The sequence below is a fragment of the Salminus brasiliensis genome, chromosome 10 (assembly GCF_030463535.1).
Source record: "Salminus brasiliensis chromosome 10, fSalBra1.hap2, whole genome shotgun sequence".
NCBI classification, from domain to species: domain Eukaryota; kingdom Metazoa; phylum Chordata; class Actinopteri; order Characiformes; family Bryconidae; genus Salminus; species Salminus brasiliensis.
This window is the reverse complement of record NC_132887.1, coordinates 22574731-22598669: the sequence shown is the minus strand read 5'-3', so window position 1 is coordinate 22598669 and position 23939 is coordinate 22574731. Positions and strand designations below refer to the sequence as shown.

The 23939-nt window shown below is 41.6% G+C and overlaps 1 protein-coding gene across 2 annotated transcripts in view; it reads right to left on the bottom strand.

Moving 5' to 3' along the window:
• Positions 1-23939, bottom strand: part of adam12b (ADAM metallopeptidase domain 12b) — a 90040-nt gene that overhangs the window by 45585 nt on the left and 20516 nt on the right. For both annotated transcript variants that reach the window (XM_072689720.1, XM_072689722.1), the window contains exon 8: positions 18957-19105. In XM_072689720.1, the coding sequence (XP_072545821.1) occupies positions 18957-19105 (149 nt within the window). The remainder of the gene's footprint in view (positions 1-18956; positions 19106-23939) is intronic.

The following is a 23939-nucleotide window of genomic DNA, read 5'->3' as shown; positions in this document are numbered from 1 at the left end:
GTCAGAACATTACACACGCAATAATCGCACATTCTTTTGCTAAGTACACCCTAAAAAAAAAGATCTTCATAAGTTCCTCAGTAAAGGCAGTAGCAATACACCAATCAGTCATAACATTGAAACCATCTGCCTAATATCGTGTAGGCCCATTCATCACACCGCCAAAACAGCTCCGACCTGTCAAGACATGGACTCCACAAGACCTCTGAAGGCGTCCTGGGGTATCTGGCACCTATACATCTGGTCGCTCCCGCTGTATGATCCAATACTAATGTGGGAGCAGGGATCTATATTGGTTACAGCCTATGACTACAGACTATGGCTGTGTCCAAAACCACACAATACCATGCTAAATAATGTGTAAAAAGGTGTATATTACTATACACTAATATACTAGTATAGTATATAATATATTAGTATATTAGTAACTGGCTTTGGGTGTAGTCTATGACATCCTGGCAAGTAGCACTCTTAACTGTGAAAGCTCTTCACAGATTTACTTTAAGTTTAACTTGGAAATAATGCAGTTACTGGTCAAAACTGCCAGCCCTGGCCCTGGCCAAGCCCTGGTTGTGAGGATTGGTTGAATATGCATTAATTCTTGCAATTGCAAGGTCACAAATTCCAGGAGGGACTGAACACAGGAATAATTGTAATGAAATTAGCATTCATTACAAAGCACTCATTGTAATAAAATTAGCACTCGTCAAGACACTGATGAGACCCACGGAATGCTCAGCAATACAAACAGCGAATTTTAAAGCTGTGGACACTAAAAGAACCATGCGTTCAAATGTTTAAGTGGTTAACCCTGCATGCTTTTTCTGTCCAAGAGAGAATAACAGGCTGCACTCTCTCCGGTTGGGTCTATGGCACTTTCTCCACTCATCACTCTTAAAGAGGCCAGCAGAGGAGTCTGTTAGCTGTTATGGAGGAGCAAGGAACCAGGCGCTGTCCTCTGAGTGTGATGGCTGCCCTGTGATGGTGCGCTAACAAAGAGGGGGTGGCTGGCTTTGCATGTATCGAAGGAGACGTGTTAAGTGCCGGGTCCTAGTGCCGGGTCCTAGTGTGAGGGGGGAGCTACGAACAAGTGGGCAAATTCGGAGGACAACAAATAAAATTCAACAAAATTATGAAAATAAATTTTCAAAGGTTCTTTGATAAGGCAATATAGAATCTGTTTGGCTGATAGTGTGATAGGAGTTCTGTTATTTCAGCACAATTTAAAGTTTGTGTGCAAACCATCTGCTCATAAAAAATAACAAAAAGTTCAGTTAAACAAGAGTAAGAGGGGTTTTCATTCAGCTATGAGTAAAGGTTAACCATCAAGGCAAATGACAGATTCCTCACACCTCCTCTGTGTGTCATACCTTTTTACAGCTTGATCTCTGATCAGTGCAGAGATTTTATGAAAACATATGACATCTGGCTGAGCTGGGATTTCATTTGGCCGGCCAGTGACATTTCAACATCAATATCTAAGAATGTTGCCTAGGGGACGTTGCCTTAGTTGAGCCTGAGTCTATGCGGGCACAGTAACACTGAGTGTATGCCCTATTTTATTTTATTAAACCAAATAATTACATGATCTCATGCACAAGATATCATAACTGAATGATGACATTTGCTTTCATTTGATTCAAAATGAGGTTATTAGCTTTGCACGATCACAAGTTTTAAGAACTGACTCACAACTCAACTGGGACTCTTTCAGACAGAAAAAGAAAATTACCTTATTGCAGAACATAATTACAACCTTTCTGTTCCGACCTTACTTGTTATTTTGCTATTGTCTTGGCAACTGTAGTCACTGCCATGACACAAAATACTTCTTGATCTGCAATTAAAGCAACCAATCAATACATACTTTGCCAAAAAGTGTCATAAAACAAGATATCACTGACAGACACATCTGTGTTGCATATAGCAAAAAAATGGATATGGGCTACTATATGCACTAACACAGAGACAGAAGACTAAACTAGAACTTAAACTCCAGTGAATCAAGATTAATCCAGAACTTTATCATACTGTATCATTTTGGAGGTCTTGATCAGCACAAAAATCAGAACCTTCCACATCCATATACTTCAGATAACCTTTTTGCTTTTATAAGGACTTTATAAGATTCACAGATTCTTTGTTCTTGCTCTGGATTATAAACGGTTCCATTTATCGTCCTATCCACCCATTTACTGTCCTCTGTTCTGTTTGCTGAAAGGCAGGATTCACCTCAATACTCTGTTTTCAGTTCATTTATGTCATTGCTTCATTGATTTTTGAGTGCTGTCTTTTATTGTTAGTGTGTGTATTGCTGTCAGCATTTCTGCAGTGTTCTTATGGATTTAGCAACATCCTCTCTGAATGTTTGAAGATCTGCTTACAGCTGTTTTTGAGATCATACATTTACTTAAGCCTCTATGGCTTCACTCTCTCATTGCTATCTTCTCTAAATCCTGATATGCAGTTTTTGGATTGTCCGTGTCATTACCATTTTTACTTTATCCAGCTAAACTTAAGGCCTAGTCAGCCATCCAACTCCACCACCCACCAGACATATGAAAAATTAAATGCTACAAGGGTGTGCAATAAGGGTGTGTTACACTTGTAGTTAGGTTCCCTTGGTCTGGACCAAGTAAGAGAATGATACATTGTTACATTTGAGTCTGGGTTTGCTTTGTGTTCATGCTGACACATTTTCAATCAAACCAAAAGGGAAACAAAAGATGACGTATGACACACCTGTCCTGCATGATCCACGCAATAACCTGCAGGAAAAAAATCTAACTGCTAGATCCTTAAACCTGTCTTATTAAATCACATCACTTATATTAAAGTATTAAAATATGATTTTGAACCATGAAGTTTAAGTTTAAGCTTACAGAATGACGTATGTCAAGCTGTAAAATCCCAACGTACATGTCTTTACTGAGGCACCTACACTAATGAATGCAATTCTAATGGTGCCTAGTTTTGAAACAATGTGCAGTAGTGCGGTAGTGTGTGGTTTGAGACAGAGCCCCACTAAACTAAAGCCTCTGACAGAAAAAGTTAAAGCACAGAGATGTAGGTAGGTCTGTATAAAGACTCCCCCATGATGTGGCGGGTGATGCGAACGACATGACATTGGGGGACGTAGAGGACAGGATTAAATTGAGATTTTGTGGACTAGATTTTGTGATGCTTCCTCTTAGATAAAGGTTGTAGGTCCAGGGATTATTAGACACAAGGAATTGTAGTATACTGAGATGCTAAGGCTGTTGTCTCCCTGCTTGCACACGATTACTCAGGTTTGTAGACTATGGAGCAGATGGACGCTAGCGTTTCGGGGGTGTTTCCATGTCTGTATTACCTTCTGGCTCTCTCCTTTTAATTAGGCTGTTATAGTCAGACCTGCCGGAGGCGTCAGACACAATCTGACACTGCTTAACACTCTCTGCTCTCCATAAATCCTTTCAGAACTAACTCTCTCTCTTTACCTTCTTCGAGTAAATGGTCACCCAGCTCAACCTGCTGGAAGACTGCCAGGTCCCCTCTACCTGCGTCAGACCAGCTGTCACCTACAAGTACAACCAACAGGCCCACCACCTCACCACCACCCATTCCAGACCAGCGGCACACCCTCCTACCACTGCTACCTGTCTAATGACCATTTTAAAACCTAAATGGACTCTTAACTATCTGCCACTATTAATATTACTACTATTAACTATCATTACTCTCATTACTCTTACCATCACTGCCATGACTATATTAAGTTCTACTACACCATGATTAATATATTATTGATTATGATCAGAGCAGTTCAACAGTTTAGATGGTGGGTTATTTATTTATTTTTTAAATCATTTATAAATAGTTCTGACCAGAGGAGGATGGGTCGGGTCCCCCTTGTGTGTCTTGGTTCCTCCCAAGGTTTCTTCCTCCAGCTCTGAGGTAGTTTTTCCTTGCCACTGTTGCCGTTGCTCGGCTTGCTCACTGGGGGCCTTAGCTTTTTCATGTCTTTTTATGTAATTGTTGTAAAAAGCGCTATACAAATAAATCTGACTTGACTGACTTGACTTGACTTGACTTGACTTGACTTGACTTGACTTGACTGGAGTGAACCTGTGCCTGTGCACAGCTCTGCGTTTGGTTTATTTAGATGCCTTGGGTTCATATTGTGTTCATGCTTCAAACGAACCACACCAGAGTTCCCTTAGAAATAGCAAGAAAGAGAGTGGTGCTTGGTGGGCACCGTAGTTTGAAAGGCAGCATTCACACTTACTCTAACGAACCGCACTAACAGATCAATTGCACCAGGGTTTGCTTTAATCGACCCAAAGCTGTCAAATATAAACATCTCTGCAATCATCTGTGATTACAGTAGATCACCATCTTTCGCACTGTTAGAAGATGTCAATCAAAGCCTCTTTTGAGCAGATCACAGGAACTGCCTGAAAGACTGCTCTGGGTAAACTTCAGTAACACTGATTTCAGGAAACTGGACCAGGGCTGGCAGGATCTGACAAGACAGTGTCATCATCACTTAACTTTGCCCTCACTCTTGATTCTAAAGCTTTTTTCTCATGACCTCTTGTCCCTCCTGTCTCTTTACGCCCGGCACTGTTCCTGCATATTCATCCCCGCACCTCCATTTAACTAAACGGGCCCTGTTTCTTCCTCTAGAGCAGAGGAACCTCAGTCAAAGGCGTGAGTGAGCGCAGCTCTCTGTTCTCATTCTAAAAGGAAGCAGGGGGTTGCTGGTGGAAATCAAACCTCCATGACTCAGAAGTGGCTGTCACCAGTGCCAGCGAAGCAAAATAAACTCTCAGAGGATGAAAGGGAGGAAAGAGGTAGGGAGGGATAGAGGGAGGTACTTGGAGGAAGAAATGTTTGCCATGAACAGCTGCGCTTCCCTTGGGGGAAGGGGGTGCAGGGTGGGGGGGTTAACCCACCTCCAAGGCTGATGGCCAAGGAGGGAGAGAGATGGAGATCAGACAGAGAGAGGAAAAGAAAGGCACTTTGTTGGAGGGAGGGTCACTGGGCCAGTCCTTATGCTTCACCTCATGTACCCTGGCTCAGCTTAACAAACCACAAACACACACTCACTCGCACACAAACCTGCCATTGTGGGAAGTAAAGCCGGAATGCTAACTAAGACGAATCAAAAATGTTGGCGCATGTCTGTCTTTCATAAATACTACAACTTGCAAAAGGAAGAATGTTTTATATGCCCTTCAGCCTCAAAATGTCAAGATGCTCATTCAAATCATTAATAGTGCAACACTCCAGAGAAATCCCAGCATTCTTACATTATCAGCAGTCTATGATGAGGGGATGAATGCTAATAGGAGGGCTCAGTGACAAAAGACAAATGGGATGGCTCTGAGCACACGCTTTCTTTAACACTGTCATTGTCTGCCACATACATTCATTTAAATGTAAATTCCACTGGGTCTTCTAAAATTCTATATAAATAAACCATTAAGACATAAACAGAGTGGTGTGGTCCATTCAAACACTGTTAAAGAGAAATTTAGATACTCAGAACCGCTCATAACTGGTGATTTGACCTGACGGCTGAAGAATTTAAGGCCTATAATAAGCTGCTTCACAAAACTTTGTTTTTTTGTACAGTTGCAAAATAAATCGAAATTATTCGACCTCCATTGCAAACTAGTTTTATTAGCAGGACTTTTGCAATAAACCAATCAAACAAGAGCTATTTAAACAGCTAAAAATAAATAGCACAACTAATATAGCAACTGCTTTCACCACATTCAACACAAAATGCCACTTTTAATGAACTACTGCAGTCTCAGAATTATTCAGCCCCCTGAGCAGAATCCCTCATAAGAGCACACATTTGCAAATCAGGTGGCCAAACAATGCGGCATTGGTTGCATCAGGTGTGCTTGAGATCATTGAGATCATCATGGGGACTGACTAGGGGGTTTGTTGACTTTGATTGCATGTTAGAAATACAGATGTCCAGAAAGTTCAGAGAAGAGACCATTGCCTTCACAAACAAGGAAAAAGAATACATAGAGAGGCTCTGAATGTTCCAAGAGATACGGCTGAAAGCACAGCTCACAAGTATAAAGTTAAAGGAACACTGGCTACGCTACTTGGATGTGGCAGAAAGAGGAAGCTATCGCCGACTGCCACCTGATTCCTGAAGAGGCAGGTGTTCAAAAAGCCCAAAAAACTGGAAAAAGACCTGCACCAAGATTTGTTAAAACAAAAAGCCTTTACTCGTGTTTCCTGTTGAAACAAGAAACAAAACTGGAACTTTTCAGGCCTATGGATCAGCAGTGTGTCTGGAGGAGGAAGAATGAAGCATATGATGAAAAGAACACTCCGCCCTCAGTGAAGCATGGTGGAGGCTCAGTGATGCTCTTGGGTTGCTTTGCTTCCTGTGGTAGTGGAAACCAGCAGTGTTGTTGAAGGGCAAGATGGATTCAATCAAGTGTCAGGGAATCCGTGAAGAGAATGCCATGCTTTCTGTGAGGAGGATGAAGCTTGGAGATGTATAGATATACATGCAAAAGTTTGAGGACCTCTGGAAAAAAACTTTGTAGCATTTTGCATTCTTTCCATAGTTTCCATTCAGTTTTCCATGACGTGAGCCCTTTGATTAAAAAATGCTGCAGAAACAATGCTATAACTTGCTATGCAACTTTGCCAGCATGTTGATTTTACACTAACAGTGTTGATTTAACAAAGGCAAATCTGCTGGGTAGAGATTTTATTTTTGATGTTTCTGTGCAACAGTTAAGGATTATTGTTTTCAATTTATTTAAAAAAATATCCTTTGATTTGATTTTCATTTTTCAGACCAGTTTGGAGTTCTGGTTAAAATTCTTAGTTCTCTGTAAAACTTGCAATAAGCATCTCAGAGGTAGAGGTTCTGGGTCACGTTATTGCTTCTAAGGCCCAAAGACAGCTTGGCAATGTTATCTCCACTAATTTTGTCAGAATTTGACGGCAGGAAAGACATGCAAAGCTTTCTTACAGAGAGTAATGAAAGTGCCAGAGTGTGTTTTCTCAAAAGTTTCCATCCTGTGCCTCATAACCTGCACACCAAGACAATGTCATTCTGTGTAAACCTCTTCCTCCAAAACCTGATGTGTGAAAAGAAATGAATCTATGCTGGAATATCAGTAAATGGACAAGGCCGCTGACAAGGCTGCTGACAGACCCCAATTTCTAGTCTATTATGAAACAAAAGCTAGAAGATTGATGTGCTGAGAAAGCTTAGCACTGAGAGAAGTCCGCAAGAAGGTGCTGACAAAAAGGTAGTACAAATATTCAGAGACTTGCTGGCTGCTGTTTTGCTATAAAATAAATGGACATACCACAATTATGAGTATGCAATTATATGATGGATTAAAGTAGAATTAGCTTAGCTTGCTGACTACAGCAAGAACATGTATCAGTAGTGCAGCAGTTTAGTCTGTTTCCAGTGCTTAACATTCAGCACTTGTTAAACTGAAGGTTTGACTTTTATTGCATAATAGATTTCACTGCATTCCTGGCCACAGTCTTATGCAAATGTTTGGCACCCTTGGCCAAATACCACATTTTGTGTTTTTTTTGTTTGTTTGTTTGGAGTAAAAATAGCCTCTGTAACTAATCAAAAGAATATTTACAGCTAATCTGAATTCACAGCTAATGTTAGGGTGACCCCAACTGTCTAAAGATCTAACAATGACAGTAATCAATGCCCATAAGTGCAGAGGAAGGCTATAAGTGTTCTCAGCTTGGAGTGTCTTTAGTGCAAAAGTGAAAACTGTTGAGATCAAGATGAGTTTGGGAAAGTCAGGAAAACTCTAGAAGAGAACTGCTTGTATGCTGGTAATCAAAACCCTCATATGATGGCCAAAAAACATGATGAAAGTTTAGCTGATTTAAAAGGGTGGTGCGCTGTTTGTTCCACTGTGCAGCAGGGCTTGCACAAACATAATCTTCGTGGAAGTTGTAAGAAGGAAATCTGTGACCCATCCCAAAACTCAACATTTGAAGTATACTACAGCCCATCTAGACAAGACAGATGAGCTTTGAAAGCAAGTGCTCTGGAATGAAAATACAATAGAACGCTTGGCTACAATTAGCAAAGGTACAGAGGGGAAAAAAGAGCATGGAAGTGGATCTATTATGCCTTAGGGTAGTGTTGCCACCAGTGCCATGGGAAAATGGAGTCCACAAAATACATACAATAAATCCTGGATGCAAATGTCAACCCATCTCCTAAAAAGCTGAAGCTGAAAAGAGGACAGACTATCTGCACACAAATGAGTACACAAATGAAAGTGAATGACTCTAAAATATCTCAGAACTAGACGCCTTCTGAAAAGTAGCTTTATAAAATAAGTGAAAGACTTCTTTATGCTACAAAAATCATATACAAGCGTCCCGAATTTTAAGGCCACATTATGATTTTAATTTGCACTGTTTTTGTATGTTACAAAAGGCAGAGGAACTGTGCATTAGAGGCTGTTTGATTTGCTGCAGAGGGAGTGTTTACTCAATTAAAACTACAACAAAATGTGTCATTTGGCCAAGGGTGCCAAGACTTCTGCGTAAGAATCTATACATCATAGGGGACACAAAGGCAGACAAGATAACAATGCCAAATTGGGCTCGGCTTGTGCAGGGGCTCAGCAGAGGAGGCTGCTTGGAATAATAATGGCAGGAAGGGTGTTTGGCAGGGAAAACGTCCAGCAGTAAAGCTTGGCTCAGGGCTCGAAGGAGCTTGGAGCGCTTGGTGCTGAGCAAAGCTGCCTGGTCAGCCGGGTTAAGAGAGGCTGGCACAGCGAAAAAGACAGCCAGAGAAAGGCAGCTTTTACACAGAAGTCTCTGTATGGCCTGGCAGGCGCTGCCACCAGGCTTCTGCAAGTGGCCTAAGGTTGGCAAGGTTTTGGGGGGTTTAGGTCCTCATTTGTGTGTGTCTGTGTGTGTGTGTGTGTGTGTGTCTGTGTGTGTAAGTGTCATTTCCCTGCCAGTGCACTCTCAAGCAGTGCTGCAGGAAGCATGGAGATAAGGAGAGTCAACCATGCGGCCAAGCATGAACACACACACATACACTCAAAGTCAAGTGTCCGTGTCCACTCAGACCTTCGCAGATTCTCTCTTCCCTGCCAAACCACACTGATCCTTCTGCTCCTAGCCCGCAATCTGTGCAACCCCTTAAATCTTCCCCCTGGAACCGCCTGCACCCTTCCATCTGAGTGCTCAACAAATCCTACCCTCCCAGAATCCTTCTGCCCATCTTTACCACCACCCCCTCTCCTCCACACACACCTCCAGTAAATCCTTACTGCAAACCGAAGACCCAATGATGCTACTCTCAAAGCCCCTGACAACCAAAGGTCCTCTAGACTCTGCTCTCTTCCCTACAGATGAAAAGTACTACACTTACCCTTACTTACCTAATGTAGTGTGGGGCACTTTTGTCCCCTGAAACTCATTAAAATGAACCTCCACAGTAGCTTGAACATGCCCACATGTCCAAGGCCAGGCATAGTAAAATGTATTACCATGTGGAACTGGAGCTTGTGTTAATATGTTTTCTAACACTATATGAAAAAGACGCAATGCTGTCTTGATTGTTGGATGAACTGATTTTTGTGATAGTTACACAGCGAATTCTGAATTAAGGGCAATAAAAGTTTTTAATAATTTATTTTAGGACAAAAATAAAAGTCAACTGAAATGTTAACTTATAAACATTGAATTTACATATTTTAAGTTAAATATTTCAAGTACATCAACTTAAAAAAAAAACAAGATACTTAATAATAAATTATACACTGTAATAATTAATGTATAGTAATTTTGTCAAGTTATCAAGCTTGAGATGTACTTGACTTTGACAGGCATTAAGGATATTAATTTTAGTAGAACTTCTACAGATTATTATAATCTACAACACTGTTTTTCCAGTCTGGACACATCTTACATTTCTTAATTGTTTATATGGCTTCATATTAATATATTTTATTAATTAGTGTTGAGCAGGCATGCTGGATCACTTGGTCATAAACAGCACAAATGCTTAGCACTACTGTGTTGCTAGCAACTGTAGGCTTGCATATGCGCTGACTCCTCTAAGGACCATCTCAGTTTTCGTGTCCACCTGATATAAAGTAAAACCTCTGCTCACTAACATAAATCCACTGCTACTCATGCTTACAATAAGTAGAGATGGGATCACCATCCAGCTGATGACAGACACTTCAGCCATGGTCCTGGTGAGCACAAGAGGAGCCATTTTAATAATTAAATATGTAAAGTAAATTCTTTGATTTTTTTAACTGTTTCATGCAAATGGATATGTTGTCAACCCTATAGTACTCTAAAGCCTACATTATATACATTGATGATGGAATTAATGTTGTTATATTTCATTTACTCTTGGCAATATAATAAGCCATGAACTTAAAGTCCCAGTCATGATGAATAAAGAAGAAAGAAAGAAAACAAATAATAAAAATACAGTGACAAATTATAAAACCACCATCTTCCAAATACTAATATTGCTCATCAAAAAATGACAAGCCTTTAAGAAAAAATATGCTAAAACTATCATTGCATACGTCTCAAATTCCTCTGAAGATGAGCCACTTCTAACACACCTCAGTTCTTGCACATGCTGAGCAGACCTCTGTTTGGGTGCCAGTGCACCTGCTGAGTTTTTGACATCTCAAAGTGTGTGAGGGGTGAGATCACATCTAAAGCTGAATTAAGCAAGACTTCAGTGGAGAACCGATCATGAAAAGCAAATCAGGAAGAAAGGCAGATACAGAGGAGAACAACCCAAAAAGCCCTGCTGTAAGAGTCCTGGAGGCAGTGCTTGTGGTCCACCTAGGCATGAGGTCCACTTGGTTCCCTGGGTCTTTTAAAGGAATGTGTCTTCCTGCTTTCTTCTCCTGCTCTTGCTCATATTCATACACACACACTCTCTGCCTGAGTATTATTTCAGCTGAGCCTGAGTGTTGCCCGAATGTTCCTGGAAGAGGCTGCAAATTCCACTGGATGATGTCTGCTTAAAGCCCTCTTGACCAGCTATGCTAATCGAATTACCCTCTGGGAAGTGTTGGAACCGCCTAGCCTTCCAGGTCCCGCCATCATCACCTCTGATATCATAACGCGCTCAGGCATGCATGCTCTCCACAAACACAAAGAATCACGTCCATTTTGACACACATTTCCACACACAGGTCCACATTTATCTCCTCTGTTAGCGCAGACAGATCAGGCCGTTCCTCTGAGGTAACGCACAAGGCCCGGGACCTTTTTAAAGCTCTATTTCAGAGTGTGACCTTATTAGCAATGCTCTGATAACAGCGCTAGGTGTGAAATGAGGAAACGGACGCCCGTTTAATCAGTGCCCTTCAGTAGCGCGCGTCAATCCAGAATCGGGGCTCCTTTGTGCTGGGTGTCGTCGAGGAGATAACAGAGTCGTTTGCGATTAGGCATGCAGCCGCTGAAATAAAAGGCCAAAGCGATATCCATTAAGCGATAGCATCGGATGTGCTTTCTCCAAAAAGGCCATCTGACACGCTCCACATTACAGGCAAATTTCTTCTTCTCATTCCGGGTGACAGTAGTGGTCCGGCAAGAGAGTGCCATTGCTTAATTAGCTCCAGCTATGGCTTGAGTGCTGCAAAGCAGGAAAATCCACATCCAGACAGAGGGCCTACATACGTCAAACACTGACACAGTCCTGAGTTCCCCGCAGATGTAGACTGGCTGGCTAGAGTGCAATGTTGGGTGGTCTATCAACTCCGTCTGAAGGAAAGCTGGTTAACATGATCTATTAACAGGATTTTACAGCCATGTAAACCAATTAAATTCACGCTCCGCCAGAGCGCGTCTTCTGCAATACGTCATTAGCAATATTCTGACATACGAAGATGGCATTGCAAGATAAATGCTACACTGCAACTGAACATCAATCTGAGAGTTACTGTCTGTGATCTTTCGGTGTTACGGCAGAGCGGCCAGATTTGTTTGACAAGAAAATACTATGGTAACAATGTGCTTTTTTTTTTTTTTTTTGGGACAGTGACCACAAGGACAGAAATGTGTCCTTCAAATAGCTTGCTGTTCTGACTGGCTGTATATACTGCAGGTTAAAAAAAGAGCTGCTCAGATGTACAGCTGCCATATACAGAGGGTTCTTTCTCTTTCTTTTTTGGTGGATAACCACACTGAGACGAGTCGTCTTCGGCAAACCTCAAACCATCAGCTGATGGTTGGACACAATTGGATGTTCCAGCACGTCAGTGACACCTACATCAAAGGTGGTTGTGGGATGGATAAAAGAGGCTAACTTCAAGTTTTGGTATGGCCTTCCCAAAGTCCTGACCTCAATCCTGTCAAAAATATGTGGACTGTGCCTAAAGGTCTGATCTTTGCCAGAACTCGGATGGCTACCAAGAGTCTGATCAAAATACCACTTGCTAGGGGACACATATGAAATGTGCTGTATGCATGTTTCTGACCCTGTATGGATAAATAGAATTTTAGAAAACACTCAATAAAAGGAAACTTATGCACCAAATTCTATGCTTTGAAAGATTTGTTGCCTCTCATTTCTATAGTTTCCTTGAAACAATCAGTCCAATGAAAATTACCATGACATTCACCCCCGCCAAGATGCTCATGTTGGGCTTACATAGGTGTAACATGGGCTGGGTGGGTTTAATGTTGGCATGGGCTCTAGGTGGATTTGTATATGTGTTGTTACGGGGACCCAGCTGGTCTTCCAAAATGGCCCCCCCATCATTAAAGCCCACCCTAATCTCACATGGCTCCCGTCTAGGCCTCATGCGATGTGTACAAGCCAGATGACCCCATGTTTAACACCCCCTGGTCCCATCATTGGCCATGGTGGGGCAGATCTGCTTCAGAATTAGCCCACCTTCTGTGGTTAGCTTCTGGTTGGGGTTGGGCCCAGTTGTGTGGTTCCCTTTTGGTGAGAATTTGCTGGCATCGTCAGCACTCATCACATCATACTAGCACCCCCTGTCCTCCCACCTTCCGAACAATGCTTTCTCTCTCTCACTTTATCACACACACCTTTTCTCTCTCTCTTATACACACACTCTGTCTCTCTCACTAGTCATCTCTTTTACAGACTTTCTCATTCTTCCTTAATTTATCTTTCTCTCTCTCTCTCTCTCTCTTTTTCACACTTTCTCATTTTCTCTCCATCTCACTCTCTCTCACTAAATGATCCTGCCTCTATCCCACTCTCTTCTACTTTATCTTTCTTACTAATTTTCTCTCTTGATCTCTCTTTGTCTCTCTCACACACTTTCTCTCCTTCTCTCACACTCAATTACTCTCTGTCTCTCTCTCCATCACACTTTCACACCTTCTCTTTCTGATACTTATTCTCTCTCTCTCTCTCTCTCTCTCTCTCTCTCTCTCTCTCTCTCACTCGCACTTTCTCTCAGTCGCTTACTTCTCTCACTTTCTCACTATCTCACTCTTTCTCTGTCTCTCTCTCACTCTCACTTACCCCTCTCTCTTTCTGTATCTCATTCATTGTCTCTCCCTTTTATACGCTCGCCTTTTCACTTATTTCCTCTCCCTCTGTCTCTCACACAATTACTCTCTCTGTCTCTCACACAATCTCTCTCTCTCCCACTTTCCTTATCTCTGTTCCTGTACACCAGGCCTGCTTGTCAATCCATTCTTATATCTCTGTCTCCGTTTCTTTGTCTGTCTAACTTCTTCTCCGGTCTCTATTTCTGTATCCATCTGCCTCCTTCTTTTTCCGGCTGTCTGTCTTTTCCCTTCTTTCTGTCTTCCTTGCCATATGGGCTCTCTCTCTCTCTCTCTCTCTCTCTCTCTCTCTCTCTCTCTCTCTCTCTGTCTCATTTTCTCTCTCTCTGAGTTGGATTCTCAATCTGGATCTCTGTCAGTTTGAGTGGTGTGTTGTGTTGCACGCGCATTGCAGACGGGCCACTGCATGTGATGGAACTTAAATAAAACGCATGGAGGTTCTCAGAGAAGGAGGTAGTGTGTGTGTGTGTGTGAGAGAGAGAGAGAGAGAGAGAGAGAGAGAGCACGGCCACCAGATCATGAATTTCTCATGTTTGAACTTTTAAAATAGCTCCTCACGCAGCTGGAATACAACAACCTATGGTGTGGTGTCGGCTGAGGGGTTTTGAGGAACTGAATTAATAAGAGTCACTGCATGTGTTTGTGAGAGATGTGGCAGAGCGGAGCCATGGGAGCTTTCACAGGGTAATGGAGGGTATCAAAAGAAACGGTGGTTTGATTATTTAGATGTGTGTATTTGTGTGCTGTAGGTTTGTGCAGTTTTTAAACCTGCTGTCTCTGTAGTGTATGGTCACTCACCACCGGCAGTACTGTTGACATGCTTCCCCGTGCAAAAAAATAAAAGGAAAAAATCATTGACTCGAAATACACCAATGTGCAGGTGCTGAAAAAGGGCCGAGGGCTTTTAGGGTTAAATAAACTAAGGAAGTCTGTGTCCCTCCTGTGGGAAGTGGAGAAAAATAGGGCAGCATTGTCCATTGACTCCACACTAACACACAGCCTCGCTGATCTAACAAACACATGTACTACCTGCCAAAACACACCAGCCCCAGCAATGAGGACAATAAACCAAACTATCAGTCTATACAGAAACCAACCTACAACCTACAGCCACACTAAGCCTCACCCAAAAGCCACCCAACACCACACTCCTTTAAAGTGACACTGTAGTCAAAAATCTAGTTCACACATCAGTTACCCAAATGTAAGCTAATTAATGTAAAATAATTGTGGACACCCCTTTTAATGAGTGCATTCCGCTATTTTAAGTTGCACCCATTGCTGACACAGATGTGCAAATGCACACACTCAGACCACTTGTATGGTCCATATAGAGAAGTACTGCCAATACAATGGAATTCTCTGGAGTACCTCTGAACCTGCTGGCAGCATGCCTAATGATAATAAAGCCCCCCAGCATTGGGTTGTGGAGTAGTGGAACTGTATTCTCTGGAATGATGGTGCTACAAACTGTGGTTTTTGGAATGAAGTGGATGATGATCACCCAGAATCCTGACACTAATGCGCTTGTAGCTGAATGAAATCAAATCCTCATATCAATGCTCCAAAATACAGTAGAAAGCCTTCCCTGGACAGTGGAGACTGTGTCGTTACTCCAACAAAAGCAGGAAACTCTTTTTAATACCCTTGATTTCAGAAGAAACAATAAATGAGCAGGTGTCCCAATACTTTTGTCCATATATTGTGCATGGGATTTTGGCCTACTTCTGTAACAATCACTTTAACCCGTATTCCTGGCCCTTGTAGTGTGAGAGCGTGTGTGTGCGTATGTGTGTGTGCTGACCTGCATATAAGTGCATTTTGGGAGGTGATGAGGTGACAGTTCCCACTAATGCTTTTTAACCAAGGCGGTGAAGTCAAGCAATGTGTTCATGCATTCCAGTGCCAGAGAGATTCTCAGCTATTAAAGCTGCATGAGAAACCTGACAGAGTGGCCGAGAGAAACAGCGCCGTCACCCTTCTTTTCTCTTCGTTTAAATACTGAAGAGGCTACATTATTACCCCTTACCTTGACTCTCCACTTCGCATCCACCTTTCTTTATAATTTCATTTTCAGGCAATTGCCTGAGGAAACCTCCGAGGCCCCCACGGTGGCTTCCTTTTGGTGTGCTGCCGTGTTGTTGTACGAGTGTATAATGGGAAAATCGGCTTGTTTGTTGTGGCGGCGTTCCAGATACGAGTCTCAGGTCCAACTCAAACACCCCACACTGAGATAAGGAGGCAGCAGCTGAGAGCTTGTGAATTGCTCGTGGTTGAGAGTTGTTAAAGAGCATCTGCCGCTCTGAAACCTCAGCTTTTAGATGAGCGATAAGAGAAGCAGCTGAAGCAATCCAACATGAGAGCTCAAGTAGCATGTTTTCAGGAGCTTAGAGGATGTCCTGGGGAAATTCTGCCGTAATATGAGAGGCTGAGGTAGTAGGTAGTGTAGTCAGAAACAGCTTATAGCTCTCTTTAAATTGGACTCTGGATGGCTGAACTGAGATGAATGGAAACCCATCGCTGTTCTCAAATTCTTGTGAAGAACAGAAGTGAAGAACTCAAAAGTGTCAAAAAGTGCAAATTCATCACATTCAATCAATGCCACAATTCTGCTGACAGAAATGGAAGAGGAGATGTTTTATGGTTTGATCAGTGATCCAGAAAGAATTTACAATTTGGAATATTTTTCATAGTTCTGGTGAATGAAATGTATAAAATGTCCTTTTTGATGTTTGTACCACACTGGGTCTTGTTAAATCTTTAAATCTTTATTTAATCTTTATATCCCCAACACACAGTAAAATTCACTCTCAAAATCCAATGAGTTAGCAATAACAAAAGTTAGCTTATTTAGCTAACTTGGCAACATACAGTGGACTGTGGATGTGTTTAATAGGTGACCTTATATCATTAGTTTACTTTGATGTTCCCCTATTGATTATCTACAGATGATCAATGTCTTAAACTCTGATGAATCACGATGGATTCTCAGCAGGGATATAGTTGATGCAAGGTTTTAGGTTGAAGTCAAAGTTAGGATTAGGTTTAGGGTTAGATTTGATAGAATCCGATCCAATCCAATCCAATCCAATCCATCCACCCACTCATCCATTCATTCAGCCACCCACACATCCATCCTTCCACCAATCCGATCCATCTATTCTCCCACCTAATCAATCCACCCATCCATTCATCCTTCCATCCATCCACCCATCTACCCCCCCCTCCCCCCCCCCCACACACATATATATCTGCTTCTGTCTGAAGCCATGAAATGTTGTGGTGGGTACAGCGCCTACCCAGAATCATTGGGCACAAGGCACACACACACACACCCTTTCACCCACACACTGACACCTAGGAGCAATTTATTATAGACAATCAACTACGTGAACATGTGAAAGAGAACTGGAGAACTGGAGAACTAGAGCACTCTGAGGAAACTCAAGGGCAGAACACATAAAACTGGTCAAAGCGGATTTTGGGAAATAGGTTGCCATGGCTACAGGCATGGCAGTGTTTTCTATATGCCAGTGGAACCTGCCTGTCAAAGGTGTTTGAGGAATTGGAGGTGAACGCTGTGACCGAAGATCAGACGATAACACCCAGGAGCAATAGAGCCTTGTGAAGCTGAGCTCATGGTAGGTTGGCTCCTGTGAAGAATACCCATGAACCTTTCATGTAGTGGATATCCCATGATCCTCTTTGTTTTGTGGCTCAGACATGGGGATAGCTCTCTGTGCTTTAGGCGCTCCACTCCCTCAGAATTGACTGTGTCTCTCCTAGTATCCCTATCCTCCAAGGCAAAAACAGACAGCCCAAAAACCCCACAAACCCTTTCCGTCGGCACCATCCGTCACTCCTTTCCTTATTTTTACTTCCCTCATTCTTCTCTGAAATGTCGTCAGAATCCATTCCTCCACCCCAAAACGATACATGGGTGAGTCTCACACTCGTCATCAGATAAGAGCAAATTGGCATCAGTCTGAAGAGAGAAATCTCCTGTTACGAGGCGCCTCACCTTATCAACCTGATGTTTACCCACGCCAGACTCCAGTCATATGCCCTGTCACTGCCGGCAACTGCGTTATCACCACGCTCCAGACACGGTGGCGAGAAACGGAATTTCCGTGCCGGCCAGGCGAGTCTCCAGACCCTCTGTGCGTCCGTGAGTTCTTAAAAACAGTGACGGGTTTTTGTTCCAAGACTGCTGAGACCAACCGTCAATAAGGACCTTAACCCTTAGTAGTCAGTTAATGCAGCTATTGCCCATAACACCAAAAGTATGAAATTATTTCTCATCCTTTTTCACTTATAGTTCTGCTAGAAACACAGATTCTTACATTTCAGCTGATGCCACATTTGTGTTGGTAAAGAAATCAAAAAGCCATATTAAACAAATATAGATATGTAATAAACATGTATAGAAAATTGTATAGGCAATTTGTATAGGACATGTGGTTAGTGTCCAATATGAGGCCAATTATATATAAAAGGAAATTCCATGTCTTTTTATCTATGAAAACACAATTCTCAAATTGTCACCCCATCACAACAACAAACCAACAAACATGTTCAAAGTAACAAACATATGCATTATTCCCTCAGATTGCCCTCTGAATTATGATGTCATTAAGTACCTGAATTATTGCCAAAGCATCAGTAGCCTTGACTACCCCACTTGACATGCTTATATATATATATATATATGGCACTCACAACACCTCACAAAGTCATGTCAAATTCCTCAAAGTAGAAAGTTTAATGGCCAAATTAGACCTAAATACAGCAAGAACTACTTTTTCAAAAAACAATGCCAAACAATTCCTACTGTGGACAACCAGCAGGTCTCCACAACCCAATCTCACACACAGACTCAAAACCCAATTGGTACCAGGAAAAAAAAAGCTACAATAATCTACATAACTATAATAGTGTTGATGTCTCTGAATCTCTCACACACTCTTTTTGTTTAGGCATAGAAATGCTGTGTTTATAGCTTTTTCAAGCATAAAACTTTAACCCAGATGTTCATCAGTGCCAACCATGCCAGGCTGACATCGTGATGTCAGCTTTCTCTAAAAGCCTCTATCAAAAACAGTGAAGTTCTCATAAATCTATATCCTGTAGAGCAGTTCCAAAAAGGAGGCCAAAACGCAGACAAAAATGCTACTTTGTTAAAAAATATCTGGATATGCCAGGACAGAGCCTTAATGACAACAGACACTGGTGCTAAAAAATGTCTGTGCGTATTAACATCGGGTAATTGAGTGTTTGGGGGAAAAAAAATAAGCTTTGCAACTAATCAATTAATTAGCCCCAGAATGCCATCCTCTTTTCAATACCGCCTTTCATTTTACAAAATATTACTTCAGCATGACGACATTTAAACTCACCCTGTGGAGGGGGTCATGATGCAGCCTCCCCGATCCACGGTCATCCTGCAGCCGCATCCCCGCTCCGGAGTGTCGTGGTTCATTCCAAAGTTGTGTCCCAACTCATGAGCTAAAGTCACAGCGGCTCCGAGGGGGTTGTCCGAGTGGTCCTGAGGAGGGAACAACATAAAACTGCATGTTTTTTTTTCACGCTCCAAGAGTCAACATGAGAAGTAACCCATTTTACCGGTCACTGATTGAGCAAGTGTGTATATTGTCGCTGTCAAACTTCTTAACTTTCAATGGAAGTTTATGTACAAAGAGTTCCAAGTCATTCTGGAACATTTCTACTGAACTGTTTATCAACTGCCTTATTTCAATAGTGTCAAAAAGTGAAAAAATGAAGATACATGAAGATACAAGTTTTTTTTGCGTGTGGAAATATACATGTCTGTTTCTCAAGTGTTTCAAAGTGTTGCCAAAGTTGATTCCACATTTACCTCTATTTGATCTCTTTGTGTTTTGACCCATTTTTGCCTCTTTGTTTTTGGTAGACCCTTTTTGACTTTGTCCGCTGGCGTTTATTTGTCTTTTTGGTTTCAACCCTCGCCTGCTTTGGACTCTATCTGTGCCTCTAGTCACAGTTTTGACCTGGCCTGGTTTTCTGACTACTTATTTGGATTGTCCTTTTACATTAATCATATCTCCTCATTTCCTCACATCCACAAGTGTCTTGTCTGTTAACATAACAAAACCTAGCTAGTTCTTAACAATGTCTGTACTCATTTTTATTTACTTATATTTTTTATTGCCCATGGCTCTGTCCACACGTATTCGGATATTTCTTTAAGGGTTTTCACTCTGTCTCCAGCAACATATCCTTCCACATAAGAATACTAAGCCTTGCATGATAATGGCCATAACAGACCTAAATACAGTGCAAAGCTGTAGATTTCCTCACTGTGTTTAAACAGAAGGTCTTTATAACTCTCTCAGGAACAGATTCAAACCCTGATTCAGGACAAAAAGCTTCAAATCAGAAAAGAAAATCTACCATAGAAATTTTTACACTGCTGTGGCAACACTAATGTCTCTGAAGCACTCCACACACTCCAGACCAGAAAAAGAAGTGCTGTTCTAGTAGATTTGTACAAATGTGAGTACAGAACATTCTGTAACAGTCATGAAAAAGTAATCTCAATCATCAATCAAGGAAAAGTAACATTAAAAACACTTCATTTAAATAAAAAAAGCTGTTTTCTTAATGAACAGGAGCTTAATTGAATCATTGGGGGGATCTGCATCCCCAATGAATGAACTCCTGAATAAAACAAGTCTTAAAAATATGAATAAACAATACAAACATTAAAACGGGCCATTTTTACCCTGCAGTAAAATGCTGCTTTCAGAGTACATTAATAAAACAAGTCCTAAAACTTTAATATCCAGCCATCTCTACATTTCCCTTTGCACTCCCTCTCTTTCTCTTTTTCAGTTATTTCTCGCCTCTCACCCTCTTTTCACCCACACATACACACACACCCCTCCTCTCTTTTATCTTTCCTTACTTTACCCTCTATATCTGTCATATATGCCATGCATGCATGACAGAGTCATACATTATTACTGAAAAGAAAAATGCCCAACTGACTACAAAAGCCCCTGGAGCTCTCCTGAACACCTGCACATTTACTCAGTCTTTCACTTACTTCTATCACATTCCTCTTCATGAGACAGTGAGATCTTAGTACAGGAAGACTGAGATCCTTCTATATACTCATCTCATTCACAACTATTCATAAAGGACTGACCCAGAAACCGCTCAGCGCTTCTGAATAACAACAGTTTCCTCTGAATACAACCACTATGGCTTTCTTCTAGTAGATCTTTAGATGACGTTCCCCCCTCAACATCTTCATTATCATTTCATGTCTTGATAATAGGATCTGGAAGATGAGTGCAACTGTACATCACAGGTTTTGAAGTCAATGTTCCAGCATCTAGAGTAGAGGCTTTTACTGTAGCAAAAGGTGTCAAACTACCCTCAGAACCATCACCTTTAGAATCAACCAATATTACTATGATTTAAACTGTCCTTTAAATTACAGTTACTGTGTGAACTTCGTGTACTGTAAATACACGTTAGCAGTTACTACTATAATGGACTGTATTTTTCTTGCCATAGCTGAACTATAAAAAATGTAAAAAAAAATACTGTAAACAGCGCACACTTTACCAAGTATAGGTAAAATTAAGCTGTGAAATAGACCAACACCCAAACCCCCGAACTGTTACTTAACAGACTGGACTGCTTATTTTCATACGTCTAAAATGTACATACACCCAGCCCACTAGTGAAAGCCTTTCAAAGCTAAACACAACGGATACTTTAAAAGATGGAAATATGGAAGCAAGGCTGAAAATACTAATGAAAAAGTTAATGCTAGATGGACCAGAAAAATGTAACAATAGCTGACTGACTAGAGCCTAAAAGGTATCACTAAACAGACCGGAAAAGAGTGACCGGTTGACCGGAGAGCTAAAAACTAACAACAGACGCACCAGAGAAGGGAAGAATGGCTGGGCTGAGGCTAAAAAGCTAATGCAAGGAAGACTGGAGAAATCACTGCTGTGGTCATCTTCACCGGAGGACCACGGTGTGAAGTGCAGAAGCCTCTGGAGTGGCTGAAAGGTTGGGGATAAGGTGGGGTGGTGATCATCCAACATCCTGACCTCACTAATGCTTGTCTTGTTGCTAAATGCAATCAAATTATTACAGAAAGTCATCCCTGGACATCGGAGACAGTTACTCTAACACAAGCAGGACAGACTCGTTTGTTAACATCCTTCATTTCATAATAAGGAAATAAGAAGCAGGTGTCCCAATACTTTTGTCCATAGAGGGGACATCTAAATTCTCTGAGCTTGTTTTAATGTCTAAATAGAACGGAAACAACATCAGAATCAAACCAAAACAAAGACCCTTCTTTACCTCTCCACTGGAAATAGGAAAGAGAGAAAGTGCGATGTGGACGGAGAAAACGAGAGTGTGAGTGGGAGCGAGAGAGAAAAAGAGATAGACGCGAGAAGAGATCGAAAGAGAAAGGAAGAAATGTGATGTAATAAGAGATGGGTGGAGAGAAACAGATGTAGCACTTTGTTTGTACACACTTCCTTCTTTCTCTAAAACACGTGCTTACACGCCACTGCGCCACAACTTTCAACACCAATGTTAGATGATTTCCATATCAATAAAATATACTGCATCCTCATTATAGCTACCTATACAACCAGAAAGCTTGTAAGATAGAAATGATGGCCACGCTGTATCTGAATGCATTCCACATTACTTTCTCCAGTGTGCAGGACAATCAGCAACACAGCAGGCAGAACAACATATCCATCACAACGCCGTCTCTTTCCTCACAGGTCACAGACCTGCTGACACCACCGAGTCTTTTAGCCATTTAATAAGCGCCATTCATCAAACTACACGGCTGCAGTTCTTTAATTCAGGCCCGTTCCTAATCGCTCCTGCCCAGCGCGACGCGGCAAAGTCTGAAAAGAGAGGCGATTTTGCTGTGGCAGACGTATGTAACACGCTCCTGGAGCGCGGGTGATTTATCTGGGCTAATAAAAATGTAAATGTGTGGTATTTAGCTGCGGTAAAGAACCGCAGGTGATTTCTCTGATTGACAAGCAACCCGACGAGTGCTTAGGAGAACGCAGGTTGCGCACAATGACCTTGGGCAGCTCCTACGGTGTTCCACTTAATTAGATTCATTACCACTCAAAACCGCACACGCTGTACCTACCATGAGGCTTTGTTGAGAAAAGAGGGGCCACGAAAGCATGTGGTGGGTGAAAAAAAGGAGTCTAAAAACCAAAGTGAGCTTTCTCTACATGGGGAAGTTGAAAGTCCAATGCAATTTTTCTGCATAATGAAGGCAATCAGTAACACACCCCCTAAAACCTCCACAATAGTCCGAAAGAACACTTGTTCTTAAACTGACTCACATTTGAAAAAGTTCAAGACCTTTTTGGCTCTCATGAATAAATCAGGAAATAAATATAAAAATGGTGGATTTGGAGCTTTTTCAGGGAATTTTTAAAAATTCTTTTTCACTGTGTGTGTTCTGCTGAGACCTTCTCTTGCATTCAACCACTGACAGAAAGGCCACTAAATGTTGAATGAATTAAAGAAAAAAATATGATTGATGGGAAGTGCAAAGTAGGGAAGTACAAAGGAGGCAAAAACGGCAGAATCAAAGAATCACAGGGAAGACTTTTAGCTGATTCAAGATATTTTGTACACCTCATAAAGCCTCCTTCACATATGGGGTCAGATTCACTGTAATGCCCAGGGCATGACCTTAGGTCATTCATAAAGTGTTTTGGTGCATTTCCCTCATTAGCAGGCACTGCTAGTGATTTCTAAACCACACCATCATGCAAAAAAGTATCACCTGAATGATTTTGATGGTTAAAAAGCTGATGTTTATTTAATTGCTCACCTTTATATACACTCCACTGATTAACCAAGATATTTAAAGCAGCATTATGTGAGAACTGCTATTTTCTGATCCTGGGCTCCCCCTATAGTAATTCACAGTTTTGACCAACCCCAAAAGACATGCTTTACACATGCATTTCTGGACAAGCTGAGAGATACAAAACCGTCATTGAAAGTAAAAGAAGGATTTCACATGAATATGACTCAAGTTACACAGTGTAGCACTGTTCTCACAAGCAGTGTCCTGCCCTCTTCAACAGAGTTTCATAGTGCAGTTAGCAGCTTGCCGAGCCCAGAATAACAAAAACGGAGAAACTATTATCTATTACGTCAGTCAGTGGGGCCTCAACATGACTTTTAAGCCGCTATTTAAAATGTTAAAATGATGCATAATGTTGCTTTAAAGGCTAATTCTGATCTGTTGGTTTGACCATCATAACAAATATTACAACCGCAGCTGAGATAAACTTGACCATCTTGAAAGAAATTTC